Source organism: Vulpes lagopus, chromosome 2, assembly GCF_018345385.1.
Source record: "Vulpes lagopus strain Blue_001 chromosome 2, ASM1834538v1, whole genome shotgun sequence".
Taxonomy (NCBI): domain Eukaryota; kingdom Metazoa; phylum Chordata; class Mammalia; order Carnivora; family Canidae; genus Vulpes; species Vulpes lagopus.
This window is the reverse complement of record NC_054825.1, coordinates 45,030,708-45,046,963: the sequence shown is the minus strand read 5'-3', so window position 1 is coordinate 45,046,963 and position 16,256 is coordinate 45,030,708. Positions and strand designations below refer to the sequence as shown.

General features: G+C 61.0%; 1 protein-coding gene across 1 annotated transcript in view; it reads right to left on the bottom strand.

The window, feature by feature from the left end:
- Positions 1 to 5,746: 5,746 nt before the first annotated feature.
- HCN4 (hyperpolarization activated cyclic nucleotide gated potassium channel 4) overlaps positions 5,747 to 16,256 on the bottom strand; it is a 41,744-nt gene continuing 31,234 nt past the window's right edge. Inside the window, exons 3-9 of the mRNA XM_041731335.1 lie at positions 13,321 to 13,482; positions 11,127 to 11,345; positions 8,019 to 8,165; positions 7,641 to 7,881; positions 7,309 to 7,473; positions 6,751 to 7,207; positions 5,747 to 6,690 (exon numbers count right to left, since the gene is read on the bottom strand). Coding sequence (XP_041587269.1) covers positions 6,072 to 6,690; positions 6,751 to 7,207; positions 7,309 to 7,473; positions 7,641 to 7,881; positions 8,019 to 8,165; positions 11,127 to 11,345; positions 13,321 to 13,482 — 2,010 coding nt within the window. The 3' untranslated portion in view covers positions 5,747 to 6,071. The remainder of the gene's footprint in view (positions 6,691 to 6,750; positions 7,208 to 7,308; positions 7,474 to 7,640; positions 7,882 to 8,018; positions 8,166 to 11,126; positions 11,346 to 13,320; positions 13,483 to 16,256) is intronic.

Sequence of the window (16,256 nt, the reverse complement as noted above, 5' to 3'; positions counted from 1 at the left end):
GCTGCCCGGCCTGCAGGAGAACTTCCAGGAGCTGGAATAAACCTTCGTCGGGTGAAACCATTGAAATTTGGAGCTTTTTCTTCTGGGGCAGCTAGTGCTAATTATCCTGACTAGTCCGAACAAGCAAACCATTAAAGAAGACTCAAGTGTGGGGAGAGTTATACTCTGTTCACCCACAGGAATACAAATTTTAATAGTAATATTTATGTAATTTCGAATAAGAATCAATTGAATTCTTCACGCATCTTAAAAACTGATTGTACAATGTACATGATGGTGCAAAGTGCCTAGAATAGCCAAGACATTCCTTAAGATGGAGAAGGTGGGGACTCACTCAGCTAGATATCATTGTACTTTATAAAGCTGTTGTGGCTAAGACAGGGCGCTGCTTGAACAAGGATAGGCAAGCTGATGACTGAACACGGCCTCAACATAGACTCAGAGATGCTATATAAGTGACGGCGTAAATTAGTAGGAATGATTGGTTGTCCATACCCGGCAAAAATGAAATTGAATTCCGCCCCAATACCATAGCAAAGTTCAGGTCAGGTAGGTTAAGCACCACTTCACATTTTTACAAATTTAATATAGAAGAATATCTTTATAACATCAGAGGCAGATAGGTTTCTTAAACCAGCAGAAAAGACACTAAGGAAATACTAGATTTTTTTTTTAATTGCTAAACTGGACCTCACTAAAAGATAAAACTTCTGTTTATTAAAACCAGAAAAAGTGAAAATAAAAGCCATTAAACAGGAAGAAGATATTTGTAACACATCTCATGGACAGAGTGTGGTTCCCCAATAGATGTGCGTGTGTGTAAAACTGCTACAAATCAATAACAAGATAATAGAAAATCACACAAAAGACATGAAAAAATATTTTTCTCAGAAGAGGAAAGACGAATGGCAAATGAATATACGAGAAAACATCAACCCTACTAGGAATTAGGGATTTGCACATTGTCCGATATCACTAGATTGGGAAAAATAAAATCTGATGATTCCAATTATTGGCAAGAATGTGGAGCAAGAGTAACTGATACACTGCAGGTGGGAATATAAATTGTTAGAAGGACTTAAGACGGTTTGGGGTGATCTTACAAAGCCAAGATTAGTCTACCCTACGACCCAGGTATTCTGCTCCTAGATAGGGAGCCTAGAGATCTTCGCGCATGTCTTTATCAGGAGCCACAAACAAGCCTGGTTGTGGTAGCAGTGTGTGTGGTACCGGGAGCTGGAGCTCACCAAGACCCCTATGTCCCCAAGAACGCCTGCGCCAGTGGGGACACAGCGGACCCCGGCGCTGTCCGCCGTGGAAAAGACTTAACCGTGCTCCACGCATCAACAGGGTCTCAAAATTACAATATTGAACAAAATTAGCAGATTACTAGAGACTACCTGTGGCACGAAACCACTGAGGTAAAGCTCAGAGTTTTAGGAGCCTACTGAGGGGCGTAACAGAAGTGGGGGGAGCAGGCCATGAAAAGTAGATCATTTGTAAAGAAATGAAAAACAGGAAGATGAGCTAAAACTCCGTCTGCTTTCGATTATCCCCGTACATCAACAATTCTGAATATTATTGATAAAATCCTCCTCCCTGCAAAGGCAACTACTTCCAATCCCTGCCCTACACACACACACACACACACACACACACACAACGTCCGTAAGCAACTGAGCACATGGTTTAGAGACACTTTATTTCAGGAGTAAGCATGTCGGGAAGAGCAGGGGAAGAGAGAAGGAAAATTCAGGTGAGTGGGGAGAGGAAGAGGGGTACAGGTGGGACCCAGCACGGATGCCTTCAAAGGAATTCCTTGTGCTCTTTTTTTTTTTTTTTTTTTAAGATTTTATTTATTTATCCATGAGAGACACAGAGAGAGGCAGAGACACAGGCAGAGGGAGAAGCAGGCTCCTTGCAGGGAGCCCGACGTGGGACTCGATCCTGGGTCTCCGGGGTCACGCCCTGGGCCCAAGCTCAACGGCTGAGCCCCCCGGCGCCCCTCCTTGTGCTCTTTTAAAACCGAAATGATGGGTACGTGGCTGCTTGTCGGATTTTTAATCGCTTATTTAGTTATTTATTAATTTACGCGTTTACTTGTATCTTGTGTGTGTGAAATCTCTACCCCCAAGAGAAAGAAATTCAAGGCGCAGAATCGCGGGGGGCGGGGCAGGCCGTATAGGGCAGCTCCGGGGCGGAGGACTCCAGGGTCACACCTGAAAGGTGCTCCGGGAGGGCTCGGGGAGGGGGGGAGCACGTGAGCGCAGCAGCGGGTGCCGGCTGCGCTCTGGGGACCCGGGGGGAGGGCGGGGGGGCCCTGGGCGGGGCGACCCCGCTGGAGCGCTGGGGAGACAGTCGAGGCAGGGACTTCACCCCAGTTTGCCGGGCGCGGTCAGGGCCGTGGGGCCGGGAGGGGGCGGGCCGGTGGCGGCGGGGAGATGCGCGCCCACAGCCGCGGGCGCCCCTGTTCTGGGGCCTCGGGGACGCCCGGGGTTCCCGCCGCCCCTGCTCGGACCGCGGGGCGGACCCCGGGCAGGTCTCCAGTGCTCCGTCCCGCGCGGACTCCCACGGGGGCCTCGCCTCTCCAGGTGTGCTGCACGAGACCCTGCTCGGACCGTCCCCCCCCCCAGGCCTGGGGCGGGTCCCCGGGGTGCAGTTGTCATGGGGATGCCTGCCGCCAGCCTCCCCGAGCCGGGACTCTGCCAGTTACCATGGAAACAGCCTCCGCCGCCGCTGGGCCGGGGTCCCGCCCCGGTGAGGACTCCCCTCCCACAGGGGGGGCGCAGGGCTGCAGGCGCCCTGAGCCCCGGGGGGTGGGGGCAGCGGTCCGCAGGCTTCCGGGGCCTGGGGGCCCAGCCCGGCGCCCGCACCCATCAGCAGGGTGCAGACACCCTGAACCGCCCCACACACACACAGCGAGGCCGCCCATCCCGCCTGCACCCTCAGGTCCACCCCTGGCCGCTGCAAACCCGCTGGCCTGGCCGTGACCCCTCCCCTGGGCCAGCCACCTTCTGTCTCCCAGCCGCCCTCTGGTTCCTGGGGGCCCACCCGATCGGGTGCCTTGGACTCTCCTGCCTCCCGGTCAGGGTGCACCAGGGAGGCCACTCAGGGGCCCCCACTGCGGGCCGGGGTCAGGGTCTCCCCTGGCCACCAGCTGGCAGAGGACACTCGCTCCCTCTCGCTCCTCCTCCAGGTCCCACCAGCGGAGAGCAACGCACCCCTGCATCCGCAGCCCCCCTCCCGCTCCCTGGCACCTTTGCCCCCTGCTCCTGCTGCTGGCTCCTGGGCCTCGGCGAACCCCGCTCAGCTTACTCTCAGCTGCTCCCCATCCCTGACCCCTGACCCTGACCCCTGGAAGAAGACAGCATCTGCTGGCATTTTTTTATTTAAATAAAATATACAACACGGTGCATTTACCGTTTTCTGTTTTAAAAGTGGTAGATTTGAAAATCGCTTTGGGGGACTGGGGACGGGCGGGCCCGCGGACCTGGACCTGGCTTCCTCAGGCTCCAAGGAGCGGCTGGGCTGGGTCAGAGGTTCTATAAAATGCGTGTGTGTGTGTGTCGAGGACGGTGAGGCCAGGCCCTGATGGCAAGCAGGGTGGTCCTCACGCCTCATGCCCTTGTCCCCTCCACTCCTGCTCCTGTGCCCTCCGCCCCCCCACCTCCAGGACTAGATGGGTTTGGGGATCGAGTCGGCCTGCCTCCCTGAGGAGGGGCAGGGTGGCAGGGGTGTGTGCAGAGCGCAGGTGGAGGCCGCCACTTAAGCCCTTCCAGCCCTGAGAACTCCCTGGGCCCACGGGGCGTTCTCTGCCCACTGGAGACCCCAGCCAGGCACTTAGTCTCTCCCCAAGATTGCAGGATCCTTCACCACCATCCCTCCCGGATGACTGCCCCCTCGCTCGGGCCCATCCATGGAGACACGGGCCTGCCCCACCTCCCTGGACAACTCGGGACCAAACCTGATCCCGACATCATTCTGGCTGGAGCGTGGAGGGGGGTCCTGGGTGGACAAGGCAGGACCAGCCCTACCCACTACTCAGGTCTTGGCAGGCGGACGCAGACCACTAACAGGCCCTGGCATGGCCTTGCTGGGGAGCGAGAGCGTGCCTCGGGGGACATCTGCGCTGCTTTCACATCAGCGCCCCTCCTAAACCTGCTTCCGGCTCCGGGTGCCTTCAGAATGGGGGTCTGTCCATTAGGAGGCTGCCTCGAAGGCCTCTGGGGCTCCCCCAAAGCCCCGTGTCTACACCTGCATATCCGCCTGGTCCCCTCCTCCCTGCTCTTTCCTTCCTCTTCTTTCGGCCTAACTCTTCCACCGCTCGCTGGAGGCCTGGCTCACGCCCACCTGTGGCCACCTGCCTCTCGGGAGGCCCGGCCACCTCCCTCATCCGGAGACCATCAGGTCCTGGGACCCTCAGCCGAGGGGCTCTGGGCTCTCGCCTCGGTCTGTTGGAGCAGTGGGCTGGGCACAGGAGGAGGCCCGGAGGACCGGATTCCTCGAGCACCTACGATGGCGTGTGCCGGGCGTAGGCTGGGCGGTTCGCACCTGCTACTGCTCCCATCTGGTCCCCGGGGGTCCCTGGGAGGCGGTACCGTAGTGACTTCTGTTCTAAAGATGAGATAACAGACTCAGAAAGGCCGGCCAACTTGCCCTAGGTCAGCCGGCTAAGCAGCGGCAGGGCTGGGATTCGAACCCAGGTCTGACCGCTTCCAAAATCTGGTCTCTTCCCACCACGCTTTGCTCGGAGACTGCGTCCCTCTCAGCGCTTAGCCTCTGGTGGGCACGGATTTCAGTCCCCGATGGGCCCTGGCTCTGCCATTCCAAGTTACCACGCTCTGGAAAAATTACCCCAAACTCCCTTTCCTCATCGTCGAAACAGGGAGAGTCAAAGCACCTGCTTCGTGGTCTTTGTGAAATTAAAGGAGTCAACGTGTGTAAAGTGCGAAACCAGTGCTTGGCACAGAGCAGACTCAAGAACTACGAGTTGCCCTCACCTCCCACGGTACCGACGGGGAAACTGAGGGCCGTGGAGGTGACGGGGATGTGCTTGAGGCCCCTCAGGGCAGGAGGCGTCTTCTGCTTCTGCGCGGTGAGAGGTCAGGCTAGGACTGGACTTGAGACCAGAGATGCGGAGAAAGGGGGGGGCCTGCTGAGGGGTCCTGGGGTCCTCTTCCCTGAGGACTGGAGAGAGCACTTCCCCCAGACCCTGTGGTGCCCAGCCCGAGGGCCACGGCGGGCTGCTGCATGTAAGGTGACCTGGGTGTCCTGGCAACACGGGGTTACAGTGTGCGCACATGAGAGTGGCTATCTACACGGCTCTAGGGGCGCAACGCAGCTCTACGTGTACACGTCTTACATACATATACATATACATAGTCATATACGGATCTGGCTAAGTTTGCAGTAGAAAAAAAAAATGCAAGACTCTCAGGGCCCTGGTCCCCTTTCGTCTCAAGGACTCAGGTGACCTAGGCTCCCCAGAAACACATCCAGGGGCAACCCCTTCCTGCGGGGGGGCGGGGGTGGGGGCACAAGAGGATCCTCTGCAGAGCTCCAAGTTCACAGCTAAGGGGCTGGTGGTGGCGGCGACTGCTGCCCTAAGATGGACACAGTAACAGACCTGCTCTAAGACCCCCAAACGTGGGTCACCCCGCCTGTGGCCAACCCCAGAGACCCCAGAGACCCCAGCCAGAGAGAGACCCCGCCTGCCTTCTTCGGGCTTTTGCCTTTGGGCCCTGCCTGCTTCCCTCCCCCTCCCTCCCCTGCTCCCTCCCTCCCTCCCTCCCTCCCTCTAGTGCTGAGTATTAAAATAGTCTATAAAAGCAAGTGACCAAAAATCTATAGCTCTAAGAATACCTGGTTATTTTCTGCTGTCTTTTGTTTTTCTGGTGTGGGGTGTTTTTTTGTTTGTTTGTCGTTGTTTTTAATGATAACCGTTATTGTTATTGGTATATCTCCTAATAATCACAGTTAAACCTGAAGGAAGAAAGGAGGCAGGAGGAGGAGGGGGGGGAGAAGAAGAAACAAAAAAGAAAAAGAGAAAACAGGAGGGGAGGGGGCCCTGCTCATAGATTGGACGGCAGTTTGGAGCAGCGCGCGGGCTCAGGCCGGGCCCCGGGTTCTCTCTGGGGCGCAGCAGTCAGAGGGGGGCCCCCGGGGGGCGCGGCTCTGGCGCCGAGCGAGGAGGGGGGCGGCGGCGCGGAACCTGAGGGTGTCTTCCGAGGCAGAGTGACGCGCTGGCCGGCGCCCGGGCCCCCGCAGGGCCTCCCCGCGCCCCCGCCGCCCCCGCCGCCCCCGCCGCCCCCCGCCCTGGGCGCGGGCGGGAAGGCGGCCACCGACTCCCCCGACGAGTGCGGCGACGCCCCGCGGAGAGTCTGCGCCCCGGCGTGCGGCAGCGCGGGCTGCGAGGCCGAGAAGAGCCGCAGGTCCCGGGTGAGGCGGCCCGGGGTCAGCGGCGGGGTGCCGCGGCGCTGCGGGGGCTGCGGGGCCGGGGGGCTGCGCGCGGGCGGCGGCAGCAGGGAGCCGTGCGAGCCGGACGCCCGCGGGGGCGGCGCGCTCGGGAGCGTTCTCGGGGGCCCGGGCCGCTCGGGCGGCCGCGGGGGCGGCTCGGGGGCGCCGGGCGCGGGGTCCCCGGGGGGCTGGCCCGGGCTGGCCGCGGGGGAGCGCGCGGCGGGCGGCGGCGGCGGGGGCTGCAGCGGGGCGCGCGCGGGGCCGGCGGGGGGCGTGCGCGCCGGGGAGCCGGGCGAGGGCGGCGGCGGGGGCCCGGCCAGCTGCGGGAGGTGCAGGGACGACGACGACGGCGTGTCCAGCTGCGACGGGCTGCTGGCGGGCGAGGCGGCGGCGGCGGCGGCGGCGGCGGCGGCGGCGGGCGCGGACGCGAGCAGGGACTGCAGGCGCCTGGGCTGGCGCGGGCCGGCGGGCGGGCGGAACACGGCGGCGGGCAGGCGGGGGTGGTGCGTGAGCGCCAGGGCCACCGACGTGGTGGCCGCGGCCGCCTGCAGCGGCGCCTGGATGAGCGGCGTCCAGATGACGGGCGCGGGGGGCGCGGCGGCGGCGGCGGCGGCCTGCACGCGGTGCGCGCAGTGGGCCATCTCGCGGTCGTGCTGCACGATCTGCTGGATGATCTCGTTCTCCTGGTAGTTGAAGACGCCCGAGTTGAGGTCGTGCTGCACCTTGTGCAGGAGGATGGAGTTCTTCTTGCCTGCGCCGCACAAGGGAGCGGGGGCTCAGGCCGGAGGAACGGGTGCAGGGTGCAGGGCCTCCCGGCCTCCCCGCCCCCCGGCCTCCCGGGGCGGCCCTCACCGATGCGGTCCAGGCGGTCCAGCGCCACCGTCTCGAAGGCCCGCCGCATCATGGGGTACTCCTCCAGCACCTCGTTGAAGTTGTCCACGCTCAGCGAGTACAGGCGGCAGTAGGTGTCGGCCCGGACGCTGGCCGTGCGCCGCCCCCGGGTCAGCAGGCAGATCTCTGCGGGGACAGCGGGAGTGGGGAGGACGAGCGGGCTCTCCCCCAGCCCGGCACCCATCACTGGGCCGCAGACACCCGCCAGGCGCCAGGCGGCGACCGCAGAGGGCCCCGGTGGCCATCCTCGGCCTCTCCGCCCGGTCCCCCTAGGGCCCCCGCGGCCCCCTCACCTCCGAAGTAGGAGCCGTCGGCCAGCTTGGTCTCCTTGTTGCCCTTGGTGAGCACGCTGACCACGCCGTGCTGGATGAAGTACATCTTCTTGCCGATGGTGCCCTCCCGGATGATGTAATCCCCCGGCTGGAAGACCTCGAAGCGCAGCTTGGTCAGCATGGACGTCACGAAGTTCGGGTCCGCGTTGGCGAAGAGCGGCATGGAGGCCACCAGCTTCCGGCAGTTGAAGTTGATGATCTCCTGGTCCCCGGGCGGGGCGGACAGGGAGAGAGGGAGAAGGTGAGGGGGCCGCCCAGCAGGAAGGACGCTCCCCTCCCGGCCACCCGCCCACCCCCCCCCCCCCCCCCCGCTGGCCCCCCGCCGCGCCGCCGGCTCACCTCCCTCAGTGGCTCACTCAGCTCGCCCAGGATGCTCTCCTCGTCGAACATCTTGCCCTGGTAGCGGTGCTCGTAGTAGTCGTGGATGCGCTGCCGGGTGTCGGGCGGAAGCTTGTGGAAGGACATGTACTGCTCCACCTGCTTGTACTGAGTCACGGGAGACAGGGAGAGGGCGTCACCCCGGGAGGGCCCCAGCCCTGCTGCTGACCAGAGCTGGCACCAACCTGTGGGCCTCCCTGGCCGACCCTGGCTCCTTGAGACCGAGATCCGTGCTGTCGGTGTGCCCCAAGCAATGGCCCTGACTCCCAGGGCCTTGGGGGTCAGGGAGGGGCTCCATCAGCGTGTTGGGTGCCGTGGAGATGGCCAGGGGCAATAGGGCCTGACCCAAGCCCGGGTCCAGGCCAACTGACCAGGAGGTCTACCAAGTTTCCTCCCCACACGGGTCTTTTCTGTGTCACACTGTGGACCAGAGAGGCCCCACTGGCGCCTTTGGAGGCGCTCTTTGCCACCAGGTGACACTGGCATGGGCAGCAGGGTTGGGCTGCAGTGGGTTGGGGGACCCAACCACTTGGAGGCTAAAGTCAGAGCGCCTGACCCGCCATATGCAGGGTATCCAAATGTGGCCCCAGCAGGCTCCCCGTCATTTTGTCGGAGTGACTCTAGCCCACGGGAGGGCCAGGGGAGGGCCAGGCCCTTAATCAGAGGTTGGGGATGAAAGATGGGTAAGCCTAAGTGCCCAGGCCTCAAGCAAATAGGAAATGCTCCTATCCACCCAGGGGTGATGGGTGGGTGCTGCTCCGGCCGTCCTGAGACTGTGGGTGCAGAGCGGGCATCCACGGGGGCACACTCGGCAGAAACAGATTAGGCACGACCCGACCGTTCCCTCACTGGCACGGAAGGGCGGTTCCTGTACCCGAGGAACAAGTAGAGGAGGGGAGCCCGTTCCCGGGGACTGGTGCTCCCAGGAGGCGGGGACAAGCCCAGCTGTAGGTGCCTGCAGGCAACCGAGGGTTGGGAGATGACAGTTCCTTATGTTCTTCCGGCCACGTTGGCTCAGGCTGCTAGAGACTGTGCCCAGCCCCAGGGGACAGGGACTTCCTGGCCGGCTGTGGGGCCAGGGGTGTCAGAACAGCTGGGGCAGTAGTTCAGAGTTTCCCGTGCCAGGGGAGAAGGCACAGTGGTGGGGAGGCAGGGTCTGGAGACCCGGCCAGAGAACAAGCTTGTTGACGTGGTTCAGGCAAGAAAGAGACCAGTGGGAGGGAATTCATCTCAGAGAGATTTATGGGGGACTCAGACTGGAGAGCCATTAGCTAAGGAACAGAATAAGGACACCCCCCGAATGGAGAGCCCCAAGCAGCTTGACTCTGCCCTCGAGTGAACCCTGGTGCTTTTTTCTAAACTATCCCTGACCGTCATCCCGGACTGAGCCCCCACCGGGTCACACACGGAGCCCTGACCCGGTCACAGGCTGGGCCCTGACGCTGGCCCACGTTGATCCCTCACCAGGCCCTGGACTGAGCCTAGCTGGAACGACCTGACGCCTTGTCACCGTCCCCTTTCCAGGACCCCTTGTTCTCATCAGGCTGATTTCTTTCCTACCTGTCTGGATACCTTTGTTCATGCTCCTCATGACGCCTGCCTAGAATTCTCTCTCCTTCCTCTGCTGCCCCAAACTGCCCCTCCCACCCTGCCCTGGCTCTGCAGGCTCTCCTGAGCTTTCCTTTCGGCAGCGTGGCACCCGGGCGTCCATGTCTCGGTCACCCCACCAAGGGAGGGCACCCGGGACAGGCAGGCAGCCAGTTAATCAATACACACCGAGCCCCGCTATGTGCCGGACACTGGGAATTCAATGGGGGACGGGACACACCTGGGTCCTGCCATCACAGAGCCACGGCCTGGACAGGAAAGATGGACACTACACAAGGACCACACCATGAATTAAATCCATTAGGAGGACAAAGTGTGGTGAAGGGGAATTAGAGGTCACATGATGGGGGAGCTGATGGGGTCACAGAAGGCCCACCAAGGTCAAGTGCAGGCTGAGAGGTGGAGAAGTGATGAGGTGAAAAGGCAAGAGGAGAGTTCCAGGCTAGTGTTGGTGCCAAGGCCTTGCAGGAGGCCGTGCCCGGGGCGGGGGCGGGGGAGGGCGCTGGCCAGGCTGGAATAGAGGGCTGTGGGGCCCAGGGCATGATGTGGTCATGGGAAGCGAAGGGGCCAGATTATACCCCTTAAATGTCAGGCTGAGGAAGCACACCTTGGAGTTGCTCTGCGTCTACAAGTAACCTGGAGACCCGGATGAGTTTTAAGCAGGAGGATATGACCAGCTCTACATTTTTTAAATCTCTGCTCTGCCACGCGGAAAAAGGAGTGGAAGGTGGCAGATGGGGCCCACTTAGCCAATAAATATTGACTAGCCTGCTCTGTGTTGTCTTACAGGTCGGCATGTATTACTCCGCATAAGCCCCACAATAGGAGCCCTTCTCCTGTCTCCCTCTTACAGATGGGCACCTGGGGCAGAGGTATGCAGTAACATGCCCATGCTCCATGGACAGCCGATTAGGCCCCTGGGCCCCACTGCGCGGAGCTGCCCGTAGAGCATAGCGCCTCTGAGGGCAGAAGGCATGGAGGAGTGGAGAGCAAGGCTTGAGCCACCAGGGACCCAACGTGTGACGACTGAGAGGACACGCCGCCGAGGAGAACCAGCAGGACCAGCCAGAGCGGGAGGGTGTGCAGTTACAGAAACCAAGAGCAAAGCCAAGACGGGAGTGCTAACTGGCAAATACCACCGAGACACCGCGCAAGATGAGGACCCCAAAGGATCTATGGGCTTTGGCACAACGGAGGGCACCAGTGAACTTCAGTTTATGGGCTGAGCCATGGGTTCAGCAATCATGAACAAGGTGGGGGTTTGTTTGCTTTAGGAATCTGTCCAGGAAAAAGAGGCGGGCAACAGCAAAGAGAACGGCCCAAGACAGATGAGGGTAGAGGGCAGGACACGTCGGGGGCCTGGCGTCGGGGACCCGCGGGCTGCCAGCCTGGGCCCCCTGGGGACCACGGGTCAGGTGCTCTCCTAAGGCTCCCAGGACGGAGCACAGCTTTCTGCCCTACCTTCTCCTGGTACTGGCGCCGAGACGAGTCCAGGGACTGGATGAGGGCGGTGGCGTGGCCGATGAACATGGCGTAGCAGGTGGCGCCCACAATCATGCTGAGCATGGTGAGCCAGACGTCTGACATGCCCACGGGGGCCTGCCGTCCATACCCGATGCACAGCATGTGGCTCATGGCCTTGAAGAGGGCATAGGAATACTGCTTTCCCCAGGAGTTGTTCTGTGGACAGATTGTGGGTGGGTAGCTAGAAGGTCCCTGTCCCCTCCCACCCCTCAACCTAACTCTTTCCCAGTGGCTGAGCCCAGGGAGGGCTTCCAACCTTGCTGTTGGCTGGAGGCCTTGGGTGAGGGCCAGGAGCCCACACTGGCGACGTACAGCGACAGTGAACCCCCCAACTGAAGCCTTTCTCTTGCTATGGGGGACAGGATCAGACTAGAAGCCCCAGCAAAGGGACAGGAGCCAGCCTCACCCCCCTTAGACTTTTCAGTCCTCAGGGAACAGCCTGGAGCCCCGAGGCCGCCAAAGGCCCCAGGCTGAGCCACCCTGCTGTCCTCCACTTGCTGAAAATAGCTCCATCCCCACCCCACCCCCACCACCAAACTACTGCCAAGTGAAGCCCATTTCCCCACTGACCTCAATTACAAAACCAGATATGCCTTCCCGGGGGGGACAAGCTCCGGCAGACTGAGCCAAAAACACTGTCCTCATTTTGGGCGAGCAAAGTTTGAGCGCTGCAGAGCTAACTCACCTCCTGGGTGAGCCCTGCCGGAATGGGTTCAGGGCTGAGGCCGCTAGTTATCCTCCCCCCTGCCAGGAGATGGACTGTCTGGAACAGACAATGCTTGAGGGCAGGAGGAGGGAGGAAGGGAGTGAGCGAGGCTCCCGGCTATTTTTGTCTCCAAAGCCAGCAAGTGTCTCAAGGAAGCCTCCGCGTGGGAAAGCTGGGCGCAGAAGGGCCATCTCCTGAATTTAGTGCATGTGTGGGCCTGTCACCCTCACACAGAGGAAACTGTCCCAAAAGAGGAAGCTGCCAGATGAACCCCAGCATCTGCTACCTCCCCTGTGCCTCCCTGTTTACATAGGGGATGGATGAGCAACTCTGTGCATGACCTAGCTCAGGACCCAAAGAACCAGGGCGCGGGGCCCCAAACCCTTCCACGGTTCCCAGGCTGTTGCTAGCACCCGGGGCAAGGCACAGGAGCTGTGAGCCACAGTCAAGGCCACTCAGGTGGTCCTAGACAAGCCGAGCCGGTCTGGTGGCTCTCGGTCCAGACCTGGTTGGGAGGTCAGCGGGGCTGATCCTGGGGTGCCCGCCTCAGCTCCCAGCCTGGGGACCCAGGGTGGCCCCAGCTGCCTCTAGTCAGGGCTTGGCATGGGGGGCGGCTTCCTGATGAGCCTCGGGTGTCGGATATTCAATCCATCTGGCCGATTCATTTACACTTAGCGTCAAAAGGCTGTTTGGTCAAGGCCTAGTTGATGCTGAAAGAGGCCTCAGGGTCTCTTTCACCTCTTTCAAAGCTGGCTTCTCCTCCCCTGGGACTCTGGGGATTGGCCCGCAGGTGAACCACAGGACCGGGTGGGAGGAGGAGGGAGGCAGGCCTCCCAAAGCTGGGGGGGGGGTGTTCACGGGTCCAGGGGGTCCTCGCCCCACCTGGTGCCCACTCTGCACGTGGGAGGCGTGGTGTGGGGGGCTCTGCGCGATGGCTTCCCGGCCCCCATTCCATCTTCCCTCCTGGGGGCTCAGGCCCCCACCTGTGGGGGCCTAGGAGGTGGGGTTGGGGGGAGGGCCGGGGAGGGAGCCCCCCCCCGACTCAGAAGCCTGCCACAAGCCACCTACGGTGCCCCTCCCCTCTTTCCCTTTTCTTGGGCTCAGCTTTTAGGGTTGGTCAGGCGTCTGGGGGACAGAGGGAGGATGGCAAACCCCAGCCCAGCTTTGCCACACTTGATACAGTGAGAACCAGCAGGTCTTCACTTCCTTGAGGGGAGTCGGGGCCCGCGCCAGGGGGCTGGAGGGGGGCACGAGGTGGGGGTGATGGGCCTGCACTGGCTGGAGCCGTGGGCCTCGGCCACCGTGCTGGCACCTCAGGACCCCATGTGCCGGGGCTCAGGTGTAGACCTGTGCTGTGGACCTACGCTGCCCATTGGTGCTCTTGCCCCCCCAATGCCCCAAGGGAGGCCCGAGCTGGGCGCTCACCACCATGTTGTTGATGGACACCCAGCAGTCGTCGGGGAAGTCCTGCAGCATGGGCACCAGGAACTGCAGGCAGCCGTCCCAGTGGCAGAGCAGGAGCATCATGCCGATGAGGTTCACGATGCGCACCACAGCGCTGGCCAGGTCGTAGGTCATGTGGAAGATCTGGGGGCACAGGGAAAGAAACGGGCCTCGTAGGTGGCTGGCCGGCCCGCTGGGAAAGGGGGTGGCCGCTCTTGCCCAGCCTGCAGCTGCCCGGGGCACTGCCCCATGCCTGCTTGGCGGGCACCGGCCTGGGGCTGGGCAGGTGCAGGTGGCCAGGGCGGGAGGTTGGAAGAAGCTCGCAGCAGGCCGTAGGGCCTCAGGGGGACACCTCCAGGGCTTCCTGCAGGGTGGGGGCCTCCCCGGAAGTCCAGCCAGCCATCCAGGCCCGATGCTTGAAGGGAGGACACCTGGGGCCCCCTATAGCCCCGAAGTGGGCAGAGACGCTGCTTCATTAGCTGGCCCGGCCGGGAGGAAGACAGGGAGAAAGTCAGCCAGTGTGGGGCTCCTCGGGGGACCACAGTCTGTCATCAGGCCAGGGGCACTGTGTCTCCCCAAATCTGCCACTGGACACCAAGGACCTAGCAGCAGCGGGGGGCTAAGCAGCCTGGACACACAGGCTCCCCCGGGCTCACGCGGACCTTGATCCCAGGCCCACTTCCACCCAGTCCCTAGCTGTGCGATCTTAAGAAAGTCCCTGAATCTCTCTGATTACGTGGCTCATCTGGAAAATGGCAATAAAAATTCTTACCTGAATGGATTGTCAAATGGATTAAATTATACATATAAAGTGCCCGGCCCTGGCTATAGACATGTTCCATAAATTGCACACCATTATTAATTGATGAGCTGTTATTAATAATTAATCTTTATGACTAGTTAATATGTAGTAGTAGTAATGCTCTCCAGTATCATTTAACAAGTCCACCCCCTCAACCCCAGCCCAGTGCCACCCGAGCGTGCCCACCGCTGTGGCTCCTAGTGAGGCCCCGAAGCTTGCGGGACGGGGGTGGGGTGGGCATACCCAGCATCCCTGCCCCAAGGCCCTCCTGCCACAGCTGCTGCTTGGTCCGGGGTGGGCAGGGGTCGCCATGCTGACAGGGCAGTGAGGGGACAGAGAGGGGAGGAGGTCTACAGGGAGGCCTCTGGAAGCTCTGACCTTGCCTCTGCCCTAGGAGACCCTGGAGGCAGGATGGGGTGGACTCTGGTGGCTGGTGGCAGGATATTCTGAAGCCAGTGACTTGTTTCCCCTTCAACAAGGGGGCTTGGTATGGGTCCAGGTTCTGAGGAGTCAAACATGAATACTACTGGTCGACCACCTCTGGGGCCATGCCCACCTGCGGTCCCCTTAGTAGCATGACCCTGGATGTTCCAGCCCAAAGGCTGTGGAGTCTTTTCAGGATGAAGCAGACCCTGGAAAGGTTCGTGGAGGATGGAGCTCCATCACCCCCACGGCCCCGGTGACAGGGGGACAGTAACACCACATCCCAGTCATGCGGGGCATGCGGTCCCACAGTCATCCTCATTTAAACTCACGACGACCCTTTGCTGAAAATACCATCAGCATGGCTCAGAGGAGGGACTGGGCGCCACCACGGTGGCAGTGGAAGAGGCCTATCTGACCCAGGGCTGCCTGCAGATGATGAGACGGGCCCAGGAGCTCTGTTTTGCAGATGAAAGGACTCTAACCCAAAGTGGCCGAGGGATGTGTCTGGCATCGCAGGCCACGCGGGCCCCAGGGCTAGCCGCAGTGCCCAGCATCCGCACGCCCACCAGACTGATACATGTAAGCAGTGGCGGGCACCGCAGACCGGGGCCTGGGCGGTGTGGGACCGGGGCCTGCGTCTAGAAGGCCGCACGTGCCTGAGCGTGATACCCGTGCCTCTGGCCACCGTCGCTGCCTGCCTTGCCCTGGGGCCTGGACCTTGAGCCCGGAAGCTCCTCAGCCTCTCCCCACCACCCCCAGCAGCTCCTGAGCACCAGCACCCCACCCCGTGCGGCTCTGAAGGGAGGTCTGAAGTGAGCACAACAGCCCTGTGACCTTGGGCCAGCCACTAACCTTTCAAAGTCTCTCCCCGGACGTGGAGGATGGGGAAGGCAAGTGACATGGGGGCATCCAGTCTCGGAGATGACCAGCACCCGCCCTCCCATCCCACCAGATCTCAGCCTCCCCTCGGTTAAGACGAGCTACACATCTGCCCCCCCCCCCCGCCCCCGCCAAGGTCGCTGGAGAAATTAAACTTGCTGAGAAAGTCCTCTGGGCCCTGAACACAACACCGTGCGGTGGGTCATTATTACGAAGCTCCTTCATTTCCCAGCTGCTGCAAACTGGAGGTTTGTGTCCCTCAAAAGCCATATATTGAAGCCCAAACTCCCACTGTGATGGCAATAGGAGTTGGGGCCTTTGGGGGTGATTAGGTCATTGGGGTGGAGCCCCCATGAATGAGGTCAGTGCCCTTAGAAAAAGAGACATGAGAAGGAGGATCTCTGTCTGCCATATGCGGACGCAACAAGGAGGGCAAGGGCCTTACGCAGAAACCGACCATGCTGGCGCCCCGATTTGTCCTTCCAGCCTCTAGAACCATGAGAAGCAAATGATTATAGTGTAAGCCCTCAGGTCTGCAAGTTCTCTGTTCTAACAGCCCCAGCTGCACCGTACGTATGGTGTCTAGGGCACAGGGTACCGGGCAGCGTCCTCCTCTGCAGTATATGCCACATAACACGGTGCCAGAGCTGAAGGAGCCGCGGTCCCCGTCAGAAAGCATCCCAGACTGGGGCAGCTCATGAAAACTGCTCTTCTGCCTGAGCCACTCCCGGCCTGAGAGACACAAGTAGTGGGTTGGTATATTTTTATGCAAAACCTTTTTTTTTTCCTCTTTTAAAGATTTATTTACTTA